At 41.9% G+C, this 22,417-nt stretch overlaps 2 protein-coding genes across 2 annotated transcripts; both read left to right on the top strand.

The window, feature by feature from the left end:
- The first annotated feature begins 6,138 nt into the window (after positions 1-6,138).
- LOC142931683 (dual specificity protein phosphatase 2-like) lies at positions 6,139-8,481 on the top strand. Its single transcript, XM_076075731.1, has 5 exons — positions 6,139-6,158; positions 6,294-6,424; positions 6,550-6,706; positions 7,203-7,339; positions 7,829-8,481. Exons 1-5 carry the CDS (start codon positions 6,139-6,141, stop codon positions 8,479-8,481), a joined length of 1,098 nt encoding a protein of 365 aa, XP_075931846.1.
- A 1,299-nt stretch (positions 8,482-9,780) lies between these two features.
- LOC142931831 (prolyl 4-hydroxylase subunit alpha-1-like) lies at positions 9,781-22,371 on the top strand. Its single transcript, XM_076075950.1, has 15 exons — positions 9,781-10,627; positions 13,875-13,957; positions 14,075-14,171; positions 14,307-14,458; positions 14,670-14,807; positions 14,994-15,233; positions 15,540-15,766; positions 15,871-16,047; positions 16,402-16,472; positions 18,918-19,017; positions 19,204-19,257; positions 19,351-19,416; positions 20,085-20,153; positions 20,669-20,765; positions 20,882-22,371. Exons 1-15 carry the CDS (start codon positions 10,329-10,331, stop codon positions 20,950-20,952), a joined length of 1,941 nt encoding a protein of 646 aa, XP_075932065.1. The 5' UTR covers positions 9,781-10,328; the 3' UTR covers positions 20,953-22,371.
- The last annotated feature ends 46 nt before the right edge of the window (positions 22,372-22,417 follow it).

Raw genomic sequence — 22,417 nt, 5'->3', positions numbered from 1 at the left:
ACAGAAGAGAATGACACCGTGGTCATTGATGTGGATTCAATTACAATGTGTGTGTGTGTGTCGCGTTGATGCAGTACAAAACAGTCAATCATTTTGTTAGTCCTTTCCAGTGAAACTACAAAAGCTGGAGGAACGGCCGCACCAGCTGCCTTGCTGAGTGTAGCAGCGCAGCAGCAAGCGGTGAGACGCACAGAGCCGACATGCCGACCAGGAAGTTCATCACCATACCCAGCAGGAGAATAGCGAACAGGTATCCGTGGAAGAGCAGGCTTTGCCAGCTGCTGTGACTCAACACCTGCCAGGGACTGTCCGGGTGCAGCAGCCACAGGAGGCCCAGCACGCAGCTCTGGTTGACCAGCTGGGTGTAGTAGATGTCAAAAACGGAGGCTTGGGCGTGGCGGTGCTCGGCCTCAGACACTTTAGCCAGCCAAGTCAGAGACAGACTGTGGAGGATTAAAGCCAGAGGTGCATACATGTACTCCAGAGGCTCAATGCCTGACAGACCTCGGGAGGCTGCAGAGAGAAAGAGAGAGACAGGCAGGAAGGTAAATAGAGGCAAAGAACCATCAGTTTCACCTCTAAATAACATCCAAACTTTCTTTTACCTGTGACGACAAAACATGTTCCGCCTAGGATGGAAATCAGAGCAGAGGTGTGGAGGGATGGAGTGGATGCCAGCTTCTGAGAGAAACTGAAACCCACAGTTAGCATGGGCAGCAGAGGCAGGATGAGCGGGAAGAGGCCGGCATTGGAGCTGTTGGCCTTGGCCCACATGGCCAGTACAGCATGGATGCTGTTACAGATGGAAGGCACCAGCACCTTCTCACCCAGGGACCTGGAGTAATGCTTCAGAGGCACCAGATCCAGGACATGGAGGAGATTTAAGACTAAGAGAGAGACCAGAACCTGGAAGAGATCATGTATATGTAAAGAGTTATAGCATCTATAAAACCCACGAAGCATTAAAGACTCAAATAGAAGGCAGAAGTATTTCACTACTGATATAAGGCTGCTAATTAGATGCTTAATTGAAGTTTGACAATCTACACTTATATTGCTACAACTTTTGCTACTCAAATTGCGACCCAGAATCACCACAACTTGTGTCAAACGTAAACAGCGTGCACTAAACATACTTTATACCAAAACAATCGATTTTTTGACACTGGTTCTAAATTCCTCCCTCACATGCATGTGTTGATTCTGTGCCTTCTCATTTATTTGTCTGGGATGATAAGCTAAATAAACTATATGAAATGAATGAGCACCATTTTTTTGTAATCAATCACTTGTGTATGTAATTTATCAAGAGAATTACGCCAAACACTTGCAGGCCCAGTTTCTATAACTCTAAATTTAATACTGTGTCAGAAACAAATCCATGTGCAATAATCCGGAATCTATATATTCTAAATTATATATTTATACATACAGTATATATACATATTACACCTACCTCATGTACATATGTGACAATCCTTCCATAATTAAGTATCCTTGCACTCTGCAACTTGCACTTCATTGTCATTTTTGTTGTGTTTTATGTTATGTATGTATATATATGTTTATATTTAAATGTGTACATAGTAGTTAAATGTTTATGCTTACCTTTGTTCTACTTTGTTATCCTTGTTTTTTGTTTATTTGTCTATTTCTGTGTTTGTTCGTTGAGAGCAACAGAAAAAGACGGAGTCACATTCCTTGTATGTATACGCATACGTATTGTTTTGTGTTTTAGTATATTATTTTCTGTTATAATGAATGACAGAACAGCTTGATACATGTTTTGTCATATTTAAAATGCACTGTCACATATTCATTCATGTCCTATTGTTTTGAGGCTTATTAATGACCAAACGTAAAGCATGAGGAGCAAATATAACCGGGATGTGAAGTGATTGTGATTTACATTTATTATTTTCCTTTTATTTGATTCACTATCATGTTTTATAATTGATTTCTTTATCTGTTTATTTATTAATTATTATATGACAGATTGTTTATTGCAAATGTATAGTTATATAATAGTTACAAGTTGTAATTGTTAAAATAAAAAAAATAGTGTTTTAAGAAAAATCCCTGTATTTCCCTTATATCCACAGTTAATATATGTTTACTGTCAAGGTCAGTTGAACACTTACATAACTCATTCACAAAGTCGTTAGCTAGTTTCAACCTTTGGATGGGGCCACATTTACATCTCAGTCCTTTGTGCAGCTGTTTGGTTAAACATCTATTGGGCCCCTTCTGTCACTCCCCACCACTAACACTACCACATGACGTGCCCTTCAAACCAGCACACACACACACACGCACACACACACACACACACACAAACACACACACAGCAAATACTGACAGATTTACAATAGCCAGCAGCTGACACTTTATTGCACAGGTATGAAGTTAACTGCTCCAGTGATTAACAATAATCCAATAAAAGACTTGTGATTTTTTGATGAGTAACACGTTATTATCAATATTAGTAGTAGTAAAAGTAGTAGTAGTATACTTTTTTAATTCAGATTTTTTTTTTACATAAATGTACATGCAGTATGTGTCAGGTTTTTTATGGTACTTCAGTATCAACATACTAGTTGTTGTTTGACAGAAATATAAAGGTACATGTAATCGCAGTAGACTCAATACCCTGGTGTCATGACACACAATACTCTGTGTATACTTAACAGCAGGTGAGCTATAGTGTGTGGTGTTGTCTTTTTAATAATTAGTAAAATACACAGACACAGGAGGTTAGACAAAGAGTGCCTCCATATTGGATGGCTTAATTCAGAATAAAGCATGAATCATCCTTAGAAACCAGCCAGGCAGCGCACACCAACCTGGGCAAAGCAGAGAGCCACTGCGTATGGGAAGTGGTACTGTGGGATGAAGATGCCGGCCACAAAGTTTCTGAGTTTGTCGGCCAGGCCGTATATCACCACCACCGCCAGGCACAGGGTGGGAACCAGGGGCTTCAGTGCATGATTAGAGGAAAGACTCTTCGACGCTGAGGCACACCATCCCTTCCTCCACCTCCCTGAACTGCACACATGGGGACTTATTGCATGGATCACATAATAACAATGACACAGCTGTCAATGTAGTTTGGTGAGAATTGCGTTTTTAGTTAAGATTTTTTTTAAAAGCCAATTTTACTGAGCTAAAAACAAAAATAAATGAAAACAAGAAAAACTCATGTGTTAATGGCCAACAGCCGGAGAAGGTTGCTTTGTTTGAATGACAGGTGGAATGACATGTTTACATATTGGCTGTAAGAAATCGAACACCAGTAAACTGCAGCTATAAGTATGCAAATCAAGTTTGCCTATGAAAATACAGTTGGCTTTATGATTTGCATGCGTGGTTCCCAGAATACCAGAAATAATCAAATATGTCTGCCTGTCACGATCGGGCTTTGCCCTGTGTGTTCTGTGTCTTTGTTTCTTTCTGTAGCTCCTCACTCACCTAATCAGTTCATTCAGTGCACCTGCCAGTCACACTCAGCTCATTACTCTCACCTGCTCACTCTGCCTCCTTCACTATTTAAATCCCTGCCGCGCACACACACACCCACTGCCAGATCATTGTTTGTTTTCCGACCTACCCGCCCGTTTTGATCGTCCTGTTCCCGGTTTTCCAGTTCTGCCTGTTCTGCCTTTTCCTGCCGAATTTTCCCCCTCGTCTTTTGTCTTGTCCCTGGATTCCCTGTTTGTTTTTGGTTATCATTAAAACCTTTTTTCACTACACCTGACTGTCTGCGTTTGAGTCCTCATCATGCCCAGTGACACTGCCATATGAATAAAAGCCAGTTGGATTACCTTTTACCTATAGACATGCTGTCATTCTGTGCAGATGTTGGTGTGTGGGGAAAAGAGAATTTTGTAGACGTCCAAAGAACATAAATAAATACCTGCATTACCCATTATGTCATATATTTGCTCACTGCAGCTGTGCAGTAAACTGATTAAAGCTTAACTCTAAAACTATTTCAACATACATGTGTTTTATATGCAGGACTAAATCTGCACCATTAACAGCAGAAAGAGCTCCTGACTTTTTGTTGTCCTGCTCTTATTTGGCTGTACTTGTTTTAATTATGTTTCTCTCAATGCTGCTCATTCATAACGTGTTCCTCTATTTAATGTCTTTTTTAATTTTGTTTTATTGATGGATGTCTCTGTTTTTTTGCCAAGATGAAGCTCAATTTCCCATGCCTAAAGAACAGAATATTCGAGCTCTTTATCGAAATGTGTACTCGTTTTAATATGTATAATAGTATGGTCTATATACAGTAAATAATAGCTTATTTAAAAAAAATAAAAAATCAAGTTGAATAATTAAATTCTCGTAATAATAACATCGGAAAAGTCCCATAACACAAAGGCAATAGCTTCACCGCTGCTGTAAAAAAGGAACAGGTATTTACAGAAAACACAAGTTTTATATATAGTTGTTTACACTATGCATACAAGCTGGAAAAAGCGCGAGAGTAACATAAACTCTACTCACCATTTGAAGTTCGTCATGAAGTCGTATTTCATCTTCAAACTCCAACCATCCCCTCCGAGGGACTAGCTCTGCACATAATAAGACTGTTATAATAACATATAAATTCACCTTGGTCTTAACGAACGCGTCTCTCCCACCATTGTGCTGAATGAGCCGCTCTGCTCTCTGATGCGGATATTCACCTCGCTTGTTGTCTCGCTGTGTCCAGACGGACTTTGGTCCTGCTGGTCTGTTGGCCTCACACCAAGACACACACAGTGTCTGTGGAGTCCATCGGGATCTTTGTTTAATGACGCATTTCATTACATAAGATGTGTGATAGTGACAGACAACAGCCTCCTGAGAGGAATGTCAAATGTCATCCCGCATCAATAATAGATGTTTAAGCTTATTGATAGACGTTCTGCTGATGAGAGACTAAAACGTTGACACCTGTTTGTGCCATTCTCCCCCCCTCCCCTTCAGCTTAATGTTGTTTACTCAGCCTCTGTCAGGATCCCTGACATCATGGAGACCATGAGTGAAAAAAACACTCGAGGCTGAGAGGGGGGGGGTCTCTGAATGAGCATTAAAAAAAACCTGTATAGTGACATATATACCACATGTAAGCACATTGATATGTATGACATGTGCACACTGATATGTGGACATACTTGTATTTGAATATATATACTTGTGTATATTCTTCCCGGACCATTCACAAAGTGTAGACCAGGTTTTTAGCAGTAAGTTCACTCAGGAGCACAGCAGGGGGCAGTCATACTTCATACTCTGTTTTGATGTTAATAGCCTTCTCATCTCACAAAGCTTTGGAAGCAAGTTTTTGGGAATAACAATTATCATTAAAATAAGATTTTTTGATATATTGATCATATGTGGGCTGTATATATATATATTGAAAACTATGTTACAAGCTTCCATATTTCAACGAGGAACTAGGATGAGATTAAAATGTTTTATATTGGTGAGGAAGTTAAATGTGACAGTGGACATTGTTTATGTTTCTGAAATAGGAAGTAAGTTGTTCTCAGGGTTGAATGTGTCTTGTGTATGTTTTAGGAGACACATTCTAGAGGATGCTCTGATCCTGACAAAAAGCAAGTTAACTGCAAACAAATAATACGATTTATCAATTCAATGTTTTCATGTAGCAACCCCAAAATTACATTTGCTCTTACCAAAGTGTATTCATATGGACATTACAGTCCTGACTTAGTAACCTGGTGTGAACTGTTAAGTATCCCAGTGTATTCTTTCATACTACCGTAATCTTAAAACATTGTCCTGACCAAATTTCCATGTACACTGCGACTATTGGGAGTTAATTTGGGTGAGGGCTCCTATCCAGGTCTCTCATCTCTCACCTGTCACAGCCAGCTACCTCGTTGCTCTTCAGGGCACTTCACCGTTACTGTGTTTCCCAGACTACCAGCTAATTTAAGGGCAAGGCTGAAGCGACGCTGAGTAAGAATCACAGCCACAACAAATAGTGCATAGTGTTGGGCTTTTTGAGAGAATACTTTTCAATGTGTTTCACAGGATCTCTTTGTTTTCTTAGTTTAGCATGTTCTTCTAATGAGGGGCTGCTGGGAACAGCTGATGCATCTGCCAAATGACTTAAACGAGATGGGCGTACTACTGTCCAGGTAAAGGTTTTTAAATTGTGAAAAAACAAAAACAGTGCTTCGGTGAGTGATTTTTAACTGGTTTTGTGTTCCGTCTTGTATTACTGTATTGAGAGTGCACTTCTCTGTGTGCATGTGTCTCTGTGTCCGTCTCAGATTTAACAACAGTTGCAGAGGAAACTCCAGAGAGCCTGTCAACACATCCGAAACAGTGAGCAGCATCTGTGACAGAGAGGTCACCAATACGGACAGTGACCATTCCTCCATCATACCTAATCAGAACAAAGGTAAAGGGAGTATTTTTACTTCTAACTCGCTCTGTCTTTACGCACGGAAATGTTTGCACACACTGTACGCACGCAGACAGACTGTACTTTGTATTTCCTCTGCCTGCATACAGCGTGTGAGCCAGAGCGGGTGCTGGTTCCTGCTCCTCCAGTAACAGCGTATGTGGAGAGAGGCTACATCACCCCACAGCAAGTGTACAACCTGCTGAGCGCAGAGGAGGGCCAGCCTGCCCTGTATGATCCGTACTACATCCTCATCCTGGACTGTCGCAGCACAGAGAGGTCAGTGCTGCACATGAGATGGGAAAGTGTGTTCTCTTTTCAGCCATAAGGTGACCTCACAAATAATGCAGGGACTACCTGAAACACAGTTTTTTGGACTATTTAAAGGATAGCTTTTGTGATGTTTTTCTTAATGAAAAGATGAAAAACAATAATGAATTGATTCTACTAACAAGTGTTGTCTGTGTTTTCAAAGGCTAACATGCTGCAACTTGTTGCTCTGTGCCATACGTCTGTATTGATTAGTACTTAATTCAAATGAAGGGGGGGGGCCACTGTAGTTCATTTTGAGTCAATTCCACATAAGGACACCGTCCTGCTGCCGGTGCCGGAGCACCAAATGTGTATTAGTCCGCTTTTGAAAATAGTTCCCAAACAAATGCACTATTGACTCCTATTGAACATTTGCTAAAAACTACAGTGCCCAGCTGTTTTAAGAAATTACTTTCCATTTTTTTCAGTTATAATACATAATCTTTACGAATTTGTGTGTCAGGTACGAGGACAGCCACATGGTGACAGCGCGGGCCGCTGTGACGGTGATCCACCCTACGCTGGGCTGTCTGATCAGCTGTATAGAACTGCAGAAGTATTCTATAATACTGCTGTATGCAGAGGAGGGATGCAGCCCAGGTCAGCAAACCACATTCAGAGACTAATATCAAGCTGACATTTTAGGCTTTTACTGAACTGTCTTGATGAATTGCCTGGTTCCAGACCTTTGAATCCACCCACTCCAACAACTTTGAGTTGACATCTCTGTCTGATATCAGGCAAATTACTTTGAGGGTGATCCCTCAACTTTAAATTCAGCGTCATCATCAAGTTAATACTTCAACATTTTGTTTCATGTGAAACTGATAACATTCCCATCATTCTCAGCTGTTCCTATGCGCTAATTATTTGACACAATGCTACTAACACAGTGAACATAGTAAACATTAAATCTTCAACGTGTTATCATTGTCATTGAGAATGTTAGCATGCTGACCGTAGCATTTTACTCAAAGCACTGTGCTGCATACTCGTAGTTGTGTTGACATCTACCTGACTATCTGTATTGACTAGCTGTCTGTGTTCTGTCACTGTCATTGTTTCTATATGTCTCTGTGCTAATTTCAGTGGGCAGTGTGAAGGCCAGGACCGACTCCCCAGACCTCCAGCGCTGTTTCTTCCAGATCAGTGGTTTGGGAATGGACCCTGTCATCCTGCTGGGGGGATTTTCAGCCTTCCAGGCCCTCTACCCCTATCTCTGCACACCACGCATGGTCCTGCTGGAACCTGAGCGGCACACTCTCACCATCTACCCCTCAGAGATCCTGGAAGAAGCTCTCTACCAGGGCTCTGCCTCCCAGGCCTCTGACTACCGCATCATCAAGAATCTACACATCACACATGTGGTCAACGCCACTGCCAGCTGCCCCGATGCGTTCCCCAACATGCTGTGCTACCTGAGGCTGTGTCTGAGCGATGACGCCCAGCAGGACCTGGTGGAGGCACTGCCGCTGGCCTCCAGGTTCATCAACTCGGCCCTGATGGGTGAGCCTGCCGGCCGCGTTCTGGTCCACTGTAGCGTAGGCAGGAGTCGCAGCTCAGCAGTGACGCTGGCCTTCCTCATGGAGCATCGGCGCTGGTCACTGCTTCATGCCCTGCGCTGGTTGAAGGAGAGGAGGGCGTGCTCGGCACCTAACGTGAACTTCCTGCGTCAGCTGCTCACCTATGAGGAGCTGCTGTTTGGGAGCAAACTCACCTCCCTGAACGACATCTGCCGATGAGTGGAGTAAGAAGGGGAATGGAGAGGAGGACACACCGGACGAGTGGCCGATTCAGAATGTGGCTTAATAGCTGGAAAAATTTGGATGGGCCTGAATTTTTTTTAAGCTCAAGAATAAAAAGTTATGGGGAGAAAAAAAACTGGCGGACTGGTAGTGAATTTAAGTATGCCTAGTACTCATGTCAGAAATACCACATGCACATTTATCTTGTTATTCTATTAGGCACTGGTGTTAGTATTACTTCTTACGCACTTTTTACATGTTTATTCCTGTTGTATCTTATGTTATTGTACGGTAATTTACCTTTTCTATTTCAGTTTACTTATTCTACTGAATTCATCTTACTCTTTTTTGTTATTCTAGTTCGCACTAGGGTTAGTATTACTCCCTATATTTATTAATCTGTTGTGTTGTTTTTTATTATATTATTGTGATTTTTCAGCAATCTCTGGCACAAGAATTTCCTTCAGGATTAATAAAGTTATCTTATCTTGAATCAATGAACCAGTCAGATGAATGGCTATCTCATCTAAACATGAAACAGAAAATAATAACAAATAATATTTAGGGCTATACTGAACAGTTCGAAGCTTGTGCATATTTTTTAAATGTCTATTTATTGTCTTTATACCGGGTATTTCTGCACAGTTGCAGCGCCACTAATATTATTGGTATTGTACTATTTGTAGAATTAGATTACAGTGGTGACTGTGTAGGATTGCTTCCGACTTGTTTCATCCAAACATTTAACTCCAGAGTGCAGTAAAGTCCAAACGTCCAAATTTATTGAAAAAAGATAGATGTGATCATTTCCAAAATTCACAGCATGTTTTTATGTAACAAAATATTGTGCTTCAATACATACTTTGACATGTTTGCTCTCCCGTTTGTTACACAAAAAAGGGAAAAAAAGAAACATTCACTGACTGGACTTTCCCCCCTGAGGTCTCTCAAAGCCGTGATAGAAGTATTTCCCCCACAAGTTTGACATTAATTTTGCTTCTCCATCAAATCCCTCACACAATGTTACTTGTGCTATACCTCAATAAACACATTAATACTGATGTTAAATGTAAAACAGAGTATAATATAATCCCTTCTATGACATTTTGCTTGATGATAGTTGATAGAATGTATACATGAATAAAGTGTATCTATAGTGTTTTACATTAGAACGTTTTTTTCTTCAATTCTCTGACATAATGTGACGGTGTTATGATATTCTGAGGCGGAATTATTCATGCGGAAAAGTATTTAAAAACAGAATGGAGGCTTGCAAATGGTCTTTGTTTATCACAGACATACACACTGTAGTGTTTACACAGGGCATGGCATTGAGATTTGTTGTATATGCAGTCAACTTAACAGTCAGCCTCTCTCTGTTTCATTCTCTCTCTCTCACACACACACACGCACACACGCGCACACACACGCGCGCACACACTTAGCTCCACCCTGTTGAACTCAGTAGCATGCAGCAGGAATTCCCTCCCTCCAGTCACACTTTTTTTTCGGTTGGGAGGAAGGAATTTTCTGGAATGTGGGAGAAAGAGGAAGAGGAAAGGCAGGTGAAAACGGTGAAAAATAAGTTAGTTTGGCCAAATTAAACTGTTTAAAACTACAAAAGAACATGAGTTTGAATGGGGCTATTGAATCTATGGGCACACAACACATTCCTTGTCAAAGCGTTTTGTCAATGAAATATGGTTTTCAAAAAAAGGGATTTTTTTTTTTTATTGAATGACATGGCCAAAGCAAAAAAAAAGAAGGCACATTGAAGTTTAGCAGCGCAGTTTCAACACGTGGCAGAAAGGTGACCATTAAGACCCCAACTAGCCTACTCATCCATGTCTACAGACAACAAGACACCTCCCCTAGCAATCCAACGCCAGCCCCCAAAGTCTCTCGTAGCGGGGGGACTTTATGCATGTGAGGTTCTGCACGTAGCGTTCAGACTTTTTTTTTTTTTTTTTTTAGGAATCCAGCCCTTTACCACCAGATGGCCAACAGTGCGCAGAGACATCCCAGATAGGTGGAAGAAGTACCAGACCTCTCTGTGCGCGTTCATCTGCTCACCGCTAACGAGACATCAGAGGACCAGGCGACAAAAGGGGACAAACTTCTGCTGCAGGATGCTCTCGTTTAGGTAAATATTGACTCCCGGCGGACTGCTGTTTGCAGCTTGCTAGGTTAGCTGAAAACTAGCTAAGCTGGAGGAAACTTTGATATAGCACGACAGCTCGCGGCAACAGCGAATAACACGATACGACTGCACTGATTACTACGGAGTAATATTAGCTCAATTCGGTAAGCAAAAGCCGTAAATGGCGAGAAAAGAAAACGGATCCGGAATTTCCCCCCTGGTTCATAAAACTTGTGTCTGTGTGTTGTGGCATTCCTGTGCAATGCAGCGTGGGATGCTGCTGCAGCTTTATCTTACACACACACACACACACACACACACACAGACACATACATTAACAGCATAATGTGCACGGATTGTATTTGCTGAGACGTTCTGCACGGTAACAGTGAGCTCACGGTATTAGGCTATTTGGGGATAACAAGCTACACTGGAAAGTTTTTTTAAGTTGCATTCTTGTTTGTTTTCGCTCATTTGGTTTGTGAGTTAACGAGCAGCATTAGCTGCCTTCCACAAATTAACAGCACCCCCCTCCTCTCCTCTCCTCTCCCGCTGTCAGTGAGTTTTTCTGGGGTTATTGAGGGGTTATTCCTGGGGAAGTCAGTCCGACTCCATTGGGCTGTGTTCCCTCATGAGTTTCCCCGGCGGGGAGGGGCGAAGACGTGGCAGTCAGTCCACTTCTTCCTCCGCACCCTGTGTTATCTGACTCCACTGCTTCACTCCCAGCGAAACTCCGTAGAGGTAGTGAAGCGGTGAAGGCCATTTCTCTGCGAAGGATGTGCTAAAACACAACGTTAGACTGAGTGGAGGAGTCTCACGTTTACTGAAAACTGTAGTGAGGCTGACCCAATGTGTTAACTAATGACCATGTGTAGTTTAAAGGGCTCACATGTGTGAATGCTACTCAGTTTGTGGGATTGGGACCATTTTATCATATCGTACACTGTCAAATATTCTGTTAATGAATCTATTACTTTTTGTATTATTACTGATCTATTCTGTATCTGTTCCCTGCGTATATTGTGGATGAATGTTTATGCCGTGACAACAGTTGGGTTATTTTTCATAGCTTCTTTGTGTTTTGTGTAATTTCTTTAAAATCAAAGAGCATTATTTATCAGTTTTTTTTTTTTTTTTTTAGGGTGGATCCTTCATCCAAATGTGATAAATCCTCTTTACCCACAATTAACATGAAGCTGATTGTGGGGGAAAAGCAATCCTGCTAATCAAACATGTCTGAACAAAACCAATCCACACATAGTTCTAAAGGTCAGGCAATAAAAACGTACCGGGAAGTTGAATGCAAAATAGTTTTCTATAACCAGTTCAAACAAACAACCCCTCAAGTGTCTGATAATTTAAATGTTGAATTGCCATCGGGAATGTTTTGGAGTCTTCACATGACGCGTACAAGCATGTATACATACAAACACTCTCACTACCGCTCACTGTCATGTGTGACATGGCACACAGATCTTAAATATAAGTGGTATACTTACAGCTTTAATCTTGACATTACACTTAAACAATATTATTACAAGAGCAACACCGTTGCTGACACCCTGTCATTATAATAATGATATTCTCTTGAGTTTTTATCCTGGAAATCGAAGTGGCAGAGGCATATTTATGGTATCGTGGACTGAGTGGCACCACACTGGTAGCAGTCAGGGATAATGGTAGTTTGTGTCTTGCCATGGAGTGTCTGCTTGAATATACTTTAATGTAATTTAATTATGCTTTAATCAAATACATAGAGCTCTGACACATTTATTTTCCTTCCTCTCTGCTGCGTGCTGCTGACCTGAATTGAAATGTCATATGGAGTCATTCTTTTATTTTCACTGAAGGCTTGTCCTTGTGGCAAAGACGGAACCTGTCTGAGCCTGTTGTCTGCTTCCAGTGAAGGCACGCTTTAGAAATCTGCATAGATGCACGTTTCATGCATGACCTTTACTTTGCCACTAGGTGTGTGTGTGTGTGTGTGTGTGTGTGTGCGTGTGCATAGCAAGCCCAAAGGTGTGTGTGTTGGTTTGGAAGGTTTTTTCTTGTGCGTGCAAGTGTGTTTGTTGTGGATATTTCCAGTGGTATTATTATTATTATTTTACCTGACACCTCTTGCGTTTGTATTTCAAAAAAGTCCTAATATTACAAGAATAAAGTTCTAATATTACAAGAATAAAGTCCTAATATTACAAGAATAAAGTCCTAATATTACAAGAATAAAGTCCTAATACTACAAGAATAAAGTCCTAATATTACAAGAATAAAGTCCTAATATTACAAGAATAAAGTCCTAATACTACAAGAATAAAATCCTAATATTACAAGAATAAAGTCCTAATATTTCAATAATAAATCTACCTCCCCTACAGTTTGCTGTAGCCTACATGAAGTTATTGCTCTGCACTCTGCTGCTATGGTAGTATTCCCTTCAGACCGTCTGACAGACTCAGAACCCGTTTGAGACTCTCGGGATGAGAAAAATGAAAGGGAAGCGGCTGTACTCAGCTCTTCAACAGAGGTGGAAAACCGAAACTAACAGAAAAGGTTCACGCATAAATATCACCAATGTGTGGCGTATTACACGTGCAAAAGTTTACTTCAACACCTCCAAAAAAAAGTGCAGCTCAAATCTGTTTCACAAGTCAACGTCAGAACCCATCGGCGGTGCCACGCCTCACAGGCCAGAAGCCCTGTAGTAGTTATGACTATGCCAACTGCAAAACCAAACCGGACGCAGTGTAAGCAACCGCAGACTTATATTTGGCTTTGTGTGGTAGTCGGGAGGCTGCACTTGTAAAAAGATGAAGGAGATGCTCCCAACTTTTCAAGGCTTTGATGACTCCTTCTGTTTTACCCTTTGATGCACCTAAATATAGATTTTTCCCAGGTCTTGAGATAACTGCTGCTGATATTTCTGCTATTGAAGAGAATAAAAAAGATAAACTACCCAGTGTAGGTCTGTGGATTATCTGCTCTTAAATGGGGCTCACAACCAGGTTTTGAGTTCAATAGGAGCAGCACTGTAGGGAGTAAAGGAACAACAAAATCATAACTCAGGGAGGTTAAGCAACAACAGAGGAAGAAGCATTCTAGATGAGATGTAAGGTCACTTATGTTTGATGTGGCTCACAATGAAAGCCAGACGTTAAATGACTGAATTTAGAGATGTTGTGTATGTTAGTTAGTGTAACAGCCTGCAATTAAGCCATGTTTAACTAATCCAACTCTCTCCCTCCTTCTTCAGGATGGAGCTGCCATGTTTATGTTTACTGCTGCTGAGCTGTCTGCAGTCGCTCTCGGCCAACCATGACTTCTACACCTCCATAGGTAAAACAAACATCGAGCAAACGCACACCTGTAACGATGGGATAAGATTAGCGGTGCCCGTTGTTGTTCATTGTTGCAGTATTGACGTTGAAGTGTCTCTGATTTTGTGTTCCTCAGGCCAGATGACGGATCTGTTATACACAGAAAAAGACCTCGTCACCTCTCTGAAGGACTACATCAGAGTGGAGGAGAACAAGCTCGAGCGGGTCAAACGGTGAGTTTGTGGACGACACAAAGCTACACACACAGATATGCATCCATGTACATGAGCATACAGTATCAAACACACGAATGCACTCAAAAACAGATATTCATGATTAATAACGTATTATTGTCATCCTTGCGATAGGTGGGCTGATAAGTTGGATTTGTTGTCGGCCGCAGCCATACAGGACCCCGAGGGCTATTTGGGGCACCCTGTCAATGCCTTCAAACTGATGAAGAGGCTGAACACGGAGTGGGGGGAGCTGGAGAGCCTTGTGCTCAGTGACACCACTGAAGGTACATATGAGTTATTGAGATGGTAGAGAACATTACTCATTAATCCTTGCCACATGTCTGCCTTAATACAGTATAATCAGAGTCACTCCATGCAGTCCCACTGACCGTTACGAGAGAGTATTTATTGTCTTCACTTGTCTGGTTGTTATGGATCCCGTACATAATCATCCTACTATATCCTTCTCTGTGCTCTGCTGTCCACCTCTCTCAGGATTTATTTCCAACCTGACGATCCAGAGACAGCACTTCCCCACAGATGAGGACCAGACCGGGGCGGCTAAAGCTCTCCTCCGGTTGCAAGACACTTACAGACTGGACACCAACACTATCTCTACAGGAGACCTACCCGGTAAGCGCCTTCAATCTGTGCATACCACATCTACCCGGATGTCTACCACTACCACCGATAGTCACAGTAAACAGCGGGCCATGAGGGAAGAGAGGGTTTCTCTTGGTTTCTATGTTATTTACATTATAAAGAGGATGGTTCAGTTTTCTGCTATGACAATGTTCCCCTGTATCCTCTGCATACCAGGAGTGAAACACAAGATCCAGATGACAGTGGAGGACTGCTATGAGCTGGGGAAAATCGCCTACTCTGATGTCGATTACTACCACACAGAGCTGTGGATGGCCCAGGCCCTGAAACAGCTCGATCGGGGAGAGGAGTCCACTATAGATAAGGTGACGCTGCTCGACTACCTCAGCTACTCCATCTACCAGCAGGGGGAGATAGAGCGAGCCCTGGACTACACCAAGCAGCTGCTTGCACTGGGTGAGTCCCTCCACACTATTAAGTGCACCAGGAGGCATCTTTTGCGATGTGAAGTGATAGTGTCACTTTTGGATTCTAAAATTTCTGCTCAAGGTAAATAATGTCACATAAACATCAGATAGATTAGGAATTGATGCTCTTTGTTTAGACTGAATAAATATCATGTAACAGTAATTATGTCATGTTGGAAGCTCAGTTATTGTGATTACAGCGGGTGTGATATTCTGAGGTGACGTTGCTGCAGTCCTCACAATTTGTAATCACCGCTATTAATTCTGTTGGCGTCTCATTTTCCTGTTTTTTTAGACCCAGAGCATCAGCGCGCCAAGGGCAACCTGAAGTACTTTGAGTTCCAGTTGGAGAAGCTGAAAAAGGCTGAGGAGGACCCAACTCAAAAGGAGAAGGAGCGAGCGAAAAGAGAAACGACTGAGAAGAAGGAGAAGAAGGAGAAGCCCAAAAAGAAGTTCTTAACTCCACAGGTCCCAGAGAGGAAGAAGTATGAAATGCTTTGTCGTGGAGAGGGCATTAGAATGGTGAGGAGGACAAAAAGATATGCACAAAACACAATTTCTAACTTTAATAAAGACGTGTCGGTCTCAACTCCTTTTGCTCCTTGCTTTCCTTTTCTCTCAACCAGACCCCCCGCAGGCAGAGCCGGCTGTTCTGTCGTTATTATGACAACAATCGCAACCCCATGTATGTGCTGGCGCCTGTCAAACAGGAAGATGAGTGGGACCGGCCCTACATCGTCCGCTTCATCGACATCATCTCCGACCAAGAAATGGAGAGGGTCAAGCAACTGGCAAAGCCCCGAGTAAGTGATTCTATGTGGTTTTGCTGCTCCAATTGATTGTGTAGAACGTTTCAGAGCTTGGGTCCATGTTTACTTCCTGTCAGCTTCTGTCGTTAACATACACTGCAACAGGAAATTAACACATTTGGGATGTTTCTGTGTCATGGTCTTAGTAGGGGCATTCGTTCGGCTTTTTTTCAGTTTCTGTTATGTGGTTTTAATGTGTTAAGGGGTGGGAGGTCAAAGCTGTGAGGCTGGTTGATATGATTCTGCTAGTTTGACAAGCACACACACACACAGACACACATGTGTGTCTGTGTGTGTGTGTGTGTGTGTGTGTGTGCGTGTGGATAAATCGTGTCCCTGGCTTCACAGCTACGCAGGGCCACCATCTCAAACCCCATCACAGGAGTGCTGGAGACAGCGCCGTACCGGATCAGCAAAAGGTAAGGCCTACCCAGGAGCCGCCAAGAGCAGAGGATATAGGAGAGAGAGCCGAGGAGGAGAAAGTGAGATGGTTTTCCTCCTTTTCCCCTCCTCAATTACTCATCCCATTTATCCTCTGCTCTCCCGTCCGTGCACATCACTCCATTTCTCAGCCTTTCCAAAGCTTAAAGGCTCTTGAGCTGAGGCACAAGATCCAGCTAGACACATTTCTAACACTATTATTGGTCTATAAAAGCACATTCCTTTGCAATATGTGACACAGGTGAAAGAAAAAAGGAAAAGAATGCCTTCTTAGAGCTAGTTGATATTAACATAGTTGCTTTTGTGAGCCATGAGGTGTATCAGAGGCACTCATTGATATCTTCTTATTTTGAAATGGACATTTTTTTTTCTTTTTTCGCATTGCCTCACAGAACACTCTCTTGGCTCTGCTAAAGAATAACATTGACAACTAGTAACCGGATCTTCCTTTCTTTTCTCTCCCTCTGTCCTCTTTCCACTCGTCCTCTTGTGCGTATCACACTCTATCATCTTTTTTCCCCCCTTTCTTTTATTTCTCTTGTTTGTCCTCGACTTCCTTGTGCTGCGGGAACTACTGTAGTTAAGGCGAGCCACGGTGCATGACCCCCTAACCGGGAAACTTACCACGACCCAGTACAGAGTCTCCAAGAGGTAAGGGGTCCCAGGTCACAGGAGGACCACAAGGCCTCCTACATCCTTCTCTTTATCTGTATCTCTGTGCCCTGGCTGAAACACCTATTGAGCCCTGCACCCTTTAACATTATGGAAAAAAGGAAAATGTTTAGCTACACTTGGAAAACTAACACTAGAAGAGGTTTTAATTTGGTTAAAGTGAAAACTCTGACACAAAATTGAGCTTAAACATAGTTCAAATCAAGATAAATAATCCTTTATTGTTGTTGTTTTTTAGGTGTAGCTGAAATATTCTGTATTCCTTCAGTTTCCCCAGTGAGTTAAAATTTTTAATGGAACGGCACAACTGTGGCAGATTGTTTTCTTCCCCCCGGCCATCCTTCCCAGGTTATTTGAGATTCTGAGCACTGGACCTCTGTTCCCCACTGCACTTTCCAGGAATGAATCCATCACAAATTCTCTCGTCTGAACTCTCTACAGCTGCTGCGACTCTTCTATGCTTCTTCAACTAATGAATCAGCAAGAGGGATTAATAAACTTCCTGAGTCCGGATGCACATTCTAAGAAACACAGATCGAGATGTGCTGTAAACGTGTGGAAAGAGAGATTGTTATTCTCATTGTTGTAGATGTTAAGAAAGTATTATCCGGTAGTTAGAAGCAGTGTTCCACCTCAATAGATACGTTCTCTATTGTAAGTTAAACTTTCTCCCCACCCTTAAAATTTAGCAGGCTTAGCAATTTACCAAAAGAACCCACGTTTCTTAGGTTTTGCAGTTCTTGGTAATAAATGTTTGGGTGTGTGTGCTTACGGTGGAAGGGTGTGGTGTTCCTTTGATGTGTTTTGTAGGCGTACGTGTTAGCCAGCATGTATTTCCATATTCAGTGAACATGGAGTGACAGAGGGAGCAGAATGGAAGCGTTCGACGGTTCACTGAGCTGACTACAAGACACATCGGAACACATTTGGTCCGGCATTCCTTTTAAAAAGATCACATATTATATTATCAACAAAAAACACTGATTTAAAAAAAGCTGACTCATCTTACTGACTCTCTCATACGCACACACGCACGCACACGCACGCACGCACGCATGCCTTAAAGTAGTTTATTGTTTGAATTGATTCTGTCTTTGTCCGTCACGTCACATATCTGTTAATAACTTCACATAAATGATCTATAAAATATCTTCAATTCTCTCTTTTTAGTTGTGGTTTTGCAGTTTTTTATGTGGATACTGTGGCTTTTTTTTAATGCTTTAGTCAGGAAAAAAATACCAGTTTGAATTGAATCATGCGGCCTGCAGAACTGCAGTCGTGTCATGTTTTAATATTTCACAAGAAAGAGTTCATTGTCATGCTCAGTGGGCCTTCTCTGAGACCGAGTATGAAAGGCAGGTAGTGTCGGGGAAAGTTTAAGCCATGAAAACAGTTTTGTCGCAGTTCTCAACCAGACTCTCGTGTTAAATGTACACATTCTGAAGAGCACACAGGTTTGGAGTCAGAACAACCCTGTACCCAGAGCTGATTGGAGGTTCTGAATCTCGGGCCGGTTTTCCTATTTTTCATTTTCTTCATACCTCCGCTCCCTTTTCTATCATCTGATTTGAAATGTCCAACTTCACTTTCTTTTTTTAGCTTTTCATGGCGACGTTTCAGCATGTGGCATGCCTCTCTGTCGACCAGAGTCTTTACTACCATCTGGTGGACAAACACGTCACTCACTGACGTGCTGTGTAGAACTGCCCGTTTTCTTTCTCAGTTGCTCTGCTTTCCCTCCTGTATTCCAGCGCTTGGCTCACTGGCTATGAAGATCCAATGATTGACACGATCAACCAGAGAATTGAGGATCTCACCGGGCTGGAGATGGACACTGCAGAGGAGCTGCAGGTAAAGAGTCGGATTCAAAACAGCGTTTTCTCTTTGGTTTAGATCTTTTTTTCTTTACTGAATCGTCCTCATATACATGTGATATACATTCTAACAAACCCCCGCCCATCTGTTTGTGTATTTGTCTATTGGAAACCTGATTTGTAGAGTTGTGAGACTTAAATCATATTTTATTGATCTCTGTAGGTTGCAAATTATGGCGTTGGAGGTCAATACGAGCCTCACTTTGACTTTGGAAGGGTAAGACACAAGTTCATTTATCTGCATGTACAGTAGTGTTAATACGTCGGGGCAATTACACCTGATGTTGACTCTCTCTCTCTCTCTCCACAGAAAGATGAGCCAGATGCCTTTAAAGAGCTGGGCACCGGGAACCGCATCGCAACATGGCTCTTCTATGTGAGTGAACTCTCCCTAGAGACACCTAAACACCTGTGTTGTTAACTTTAGATTGAACGTACACCGTGGCCAAGGCATCTTAACTCATGTCACACAGGCGTGTGGGTCCTTCTTCACACAAGCAGAGCGTTATTTTAAACTCTAATGTCAAGACACTAAATCTCAACTGATGAACTATGTTCATTAAATGACATCATGAAGTAATGGTGCAGGTATCTGGGACGTTTACTACACTACTTTAAGTGCCTGTCTTAGGACAGTTAACAGTCAATCACACACTCATCACATGTACCTTTTGATGACGTGTACAACATGGACAAGAAAAGAACAGCCATTGTTGTTCTGAAAACCAACATTACGGGTAAAAAAGCAGATAGTTATTTAAAGTGACTGAAGGAATGTCATTATGTTTTAACTTTAAAAGGTTGAGGGGAGATTTATGAGAAATGAGGCTTGGAGTAAAATGTAGTCACTGTTATAAAAGCTGCGTATAAACGGTGCCAATATATCTGATTTCAATATTCATGTGAAATAGTTTGATACTTAAATGGATTGTAACCACGCAGAAAGCAATGAATGTGACCTTCCAGAAATGCACTTATTAACAGTCGTAGTACTGCAGAAGTATTTGCTGTGACAGAAAAACTCTTTTTGTCTCTGTGTTGTAGATGAGTGATGTGGCAGCAGGTGGAGCCACAGTATTTCCAGATGTTGGCGCAGCAGTTTATCCCCAAAAGGTAACCGCTTATGTTCCAGCACTTATTACATCGAGTACATTATGACTGAGTTGGTCACATTATATAACCAACAAATTCCCAGGTTTGTTTGTTTTGAAGTATAGTACACACTAGAAATATGAATTAACATAATTAAATTGTGCAAAATGTTGTTTTTGCCACATAGAGAGAAACGGTACTAATTATTCGACACATTCATATGCTATCTCTCTCTCTCTCTCTCTCTCTCTCTCTCTCTCTCTCTCTCTCTCTCTCTCTCTCTCTCCCACACACAACACAATCCTCTAACAGGGCAACCATTTAATGCAAAACAAGATCATGCACTCTAAGAAAATGTCTATTTGTTCATTCCTGTCATCGAAAGAAGGTTTTTTTCGAGTCCACATACCATGTTTAACCATCACAAAACGTGTATTTATTGACTGTATTCAGGAGACTGAGGCTGGCATCCGGGCTATTGCTGGAGATTTTGCAGCACCGCTAACCTCTGTTGCCTGTTGTTTGTTTGATTCCAGGGCTCTGCAGTGTTCTGGTACAATCTGTTTCCCAGCGGGGAGGGAGACTACAGCACCCGACATGCAGCTTGTCCAGTGTTGGTCGGCAACAAGTGGGGTGAGCTCCTCTTTGTCTTTGTCTTGCCCGAGTAAATAACTCTTAAGGGTAAACATTTGTACTGTTTCTAAAGTAATCAAAGGGCTATAAGTTTATCTTTTCTTTTCTGTCTTTAGTATCAAACAAATGGATCCATGAACGAGGCCAGGAGTGGCGGAGGCCTTGTGCCCTAAATGAAACGGAATGATGGCAAACATAGAAGCTTCCTCTTCACCTCCTCGGCCCTCTCACTCCCTCCTTCCTTGTGAACCTCCCCGGACCATAGAACACTGCAGCAGAACCGACATGACACACACATGGGGTCCAAACGGCTCACCCCCCCCCCTCTCTCTACAAACACTCCCCTTTCCTCCCCAGCTGTTACACTCTGAGCCCACAGATTGTTTGGGTTAATGTCGAGCCCCTGGACAGTTTTAGCATCACTATGACGTATGTTCTTAAGATTGTTGGATGGTTTTGGAGAAACACCCTTTTTCACTCCAACGTGTCCGTCTTTGCACTCTGTATGAACTCTATCTCTGAGGTGAGGTTATCCTTCAGTAGTGACTGCTGGTCCCTAAGGACCAGCTTCCCCCCCCCGTCAGTTTGAACCTTAAAGGAACAGCTCACGTTTTTAAGAGGCCTATCTGATTCGTTGCATTCCTTTCATTTCATTAGCGGAGCACTGGGCCTGTGTTGTTGTGTTTTTAAACATTTTAAACAATGGGAATGCATTGGGGTTGCGCACTATCTCTTTGTAAAATGATTTTTACTCCTTTAAAACAGTTTAGTATGTTTCTGAAACTGGCTTATTCTTTAGAGGGATTGAATTAGGGTACAGTAGGTTCACTACATTTCTTTCTTTATTTACATGTGGTAGCAAAGTCTGCCTACAATAACTTTGATTACATTTTTAAAAACCAAAGTAAGTGCTTTGTGGAAGGAATAGACTCAGTACATCAGAAAATGGTCAGACTTCAAAAATCTGACAACAATTCAGTGTAGTGTTTTGGTTGAAAGAAACACTTTCAGTTGTGTAACTAATCAGAACTGGTTTAAGTTGCATGGCTACATCTATACAGTACATTTTTCACATATCACATGACGTGTTTGCCTGCCTCAAAGACTAGTGTTCTTTAGTTGTTTTTGTTAAGTCAATTGAATGGTCACACGATGAGATATTGTTAGATTTGATGTACTTGAACATAGGGTGATTACAAGTGCATGGACACTTAACACCTGGACACAGACACAGTTACGAACACCCCGATGCTGCGTAGAATTTAGTATTTGTTCATCCCCATTGTACCGGTGTTGTGTGAGGACCCAAAACGACCACCAGCTGTCGTTGAAACAGTAAGAGCACCAAAGGAACAATAGTAATGCACATTAGGAAGAAGAAGAGCGGGCTGGACACACCACATTGTGCCATGGCAGTTTTTTTACAGAGTGAATGATTCTGGTAGGTTTTTAAAATGGTGTTTTCAGTGTGAGAAGATATGTGTTTTCCAAGGAAGAAACATTTTATTTATATGTCCCAAGCCAGTTTTGTGTTATTTTTTTGGTCTTAAATGAAAGTCTGAAATTGTTATTTTTTTCGACAATAAAGACTGTTGATCTCAAGTTAATAAACTGTCCTGCTGCTGTCTGTTTGTTTGAGTGTGTGTGTGTGT

Source organism: Anarhichas minor, unplaced genomic scaffold, assembly GCF_050575085.1.
Source record: "Anarhichas minor isolate MPS153535 unplaced genomic scaffold, ASM5057508v1 ptg000054l, whole genome shotgun sequence".
Taxonomy (NCBI): Eukaryota; Metazoa; Chordata; class Actinopteri; order Perciformes; family Anarhichadidae; genus Anarhichas; species Anarhichas minor.
Note: the sequence above shows the minus strand (reverse complement) of the source record. Positions and strands in the feature narration are given on the sequence as shown.

Bases quoted from the DNA above. Each gene is read 5' to 3' on its own strand.
- LOC142931683 (XM_076075731.1), top strand. From the start codon at position 6,139: ATGGGCGTACTACTGTCCAG. The intron at 6,159-6,293 runs GTAAAGGTTTTT...TGTCCGTCTCAG, and splicing joins ATGGGCGTACTACTGTCCAG to ATTTAACAACAGTTGCAGAG. The intron at 7,340-7,828 runs GTCAGCAAACCA...TGCTAATTTCAG, and splicing joins AGAGGAGGGATGCAGCCCAG to TGGGCAGTGTGAAGGCCAGG.
- LOC142931831 (XM_076075950.1), top strand. From the start codon at position 10,329: ATGTCTACAGACAACAAGACACCTCCCCTAGCAATCCAACGCCAGCCC. The intron at 19,018-19,203 runs GTAAAGAGTCGG...TGATCTCTGTAG, and splicing joins ACACTGCAGAGGAGCTGCAG to GTTGCAAATTATGGCGTTGG. The intron at 20,766-20,881 runs GTGAGCTCCTCT...TTCTGTCTTTAG, and splicing joins GTTGGTCGGCAACAAGTGGG to TATCAAACAAATGGATCCAT.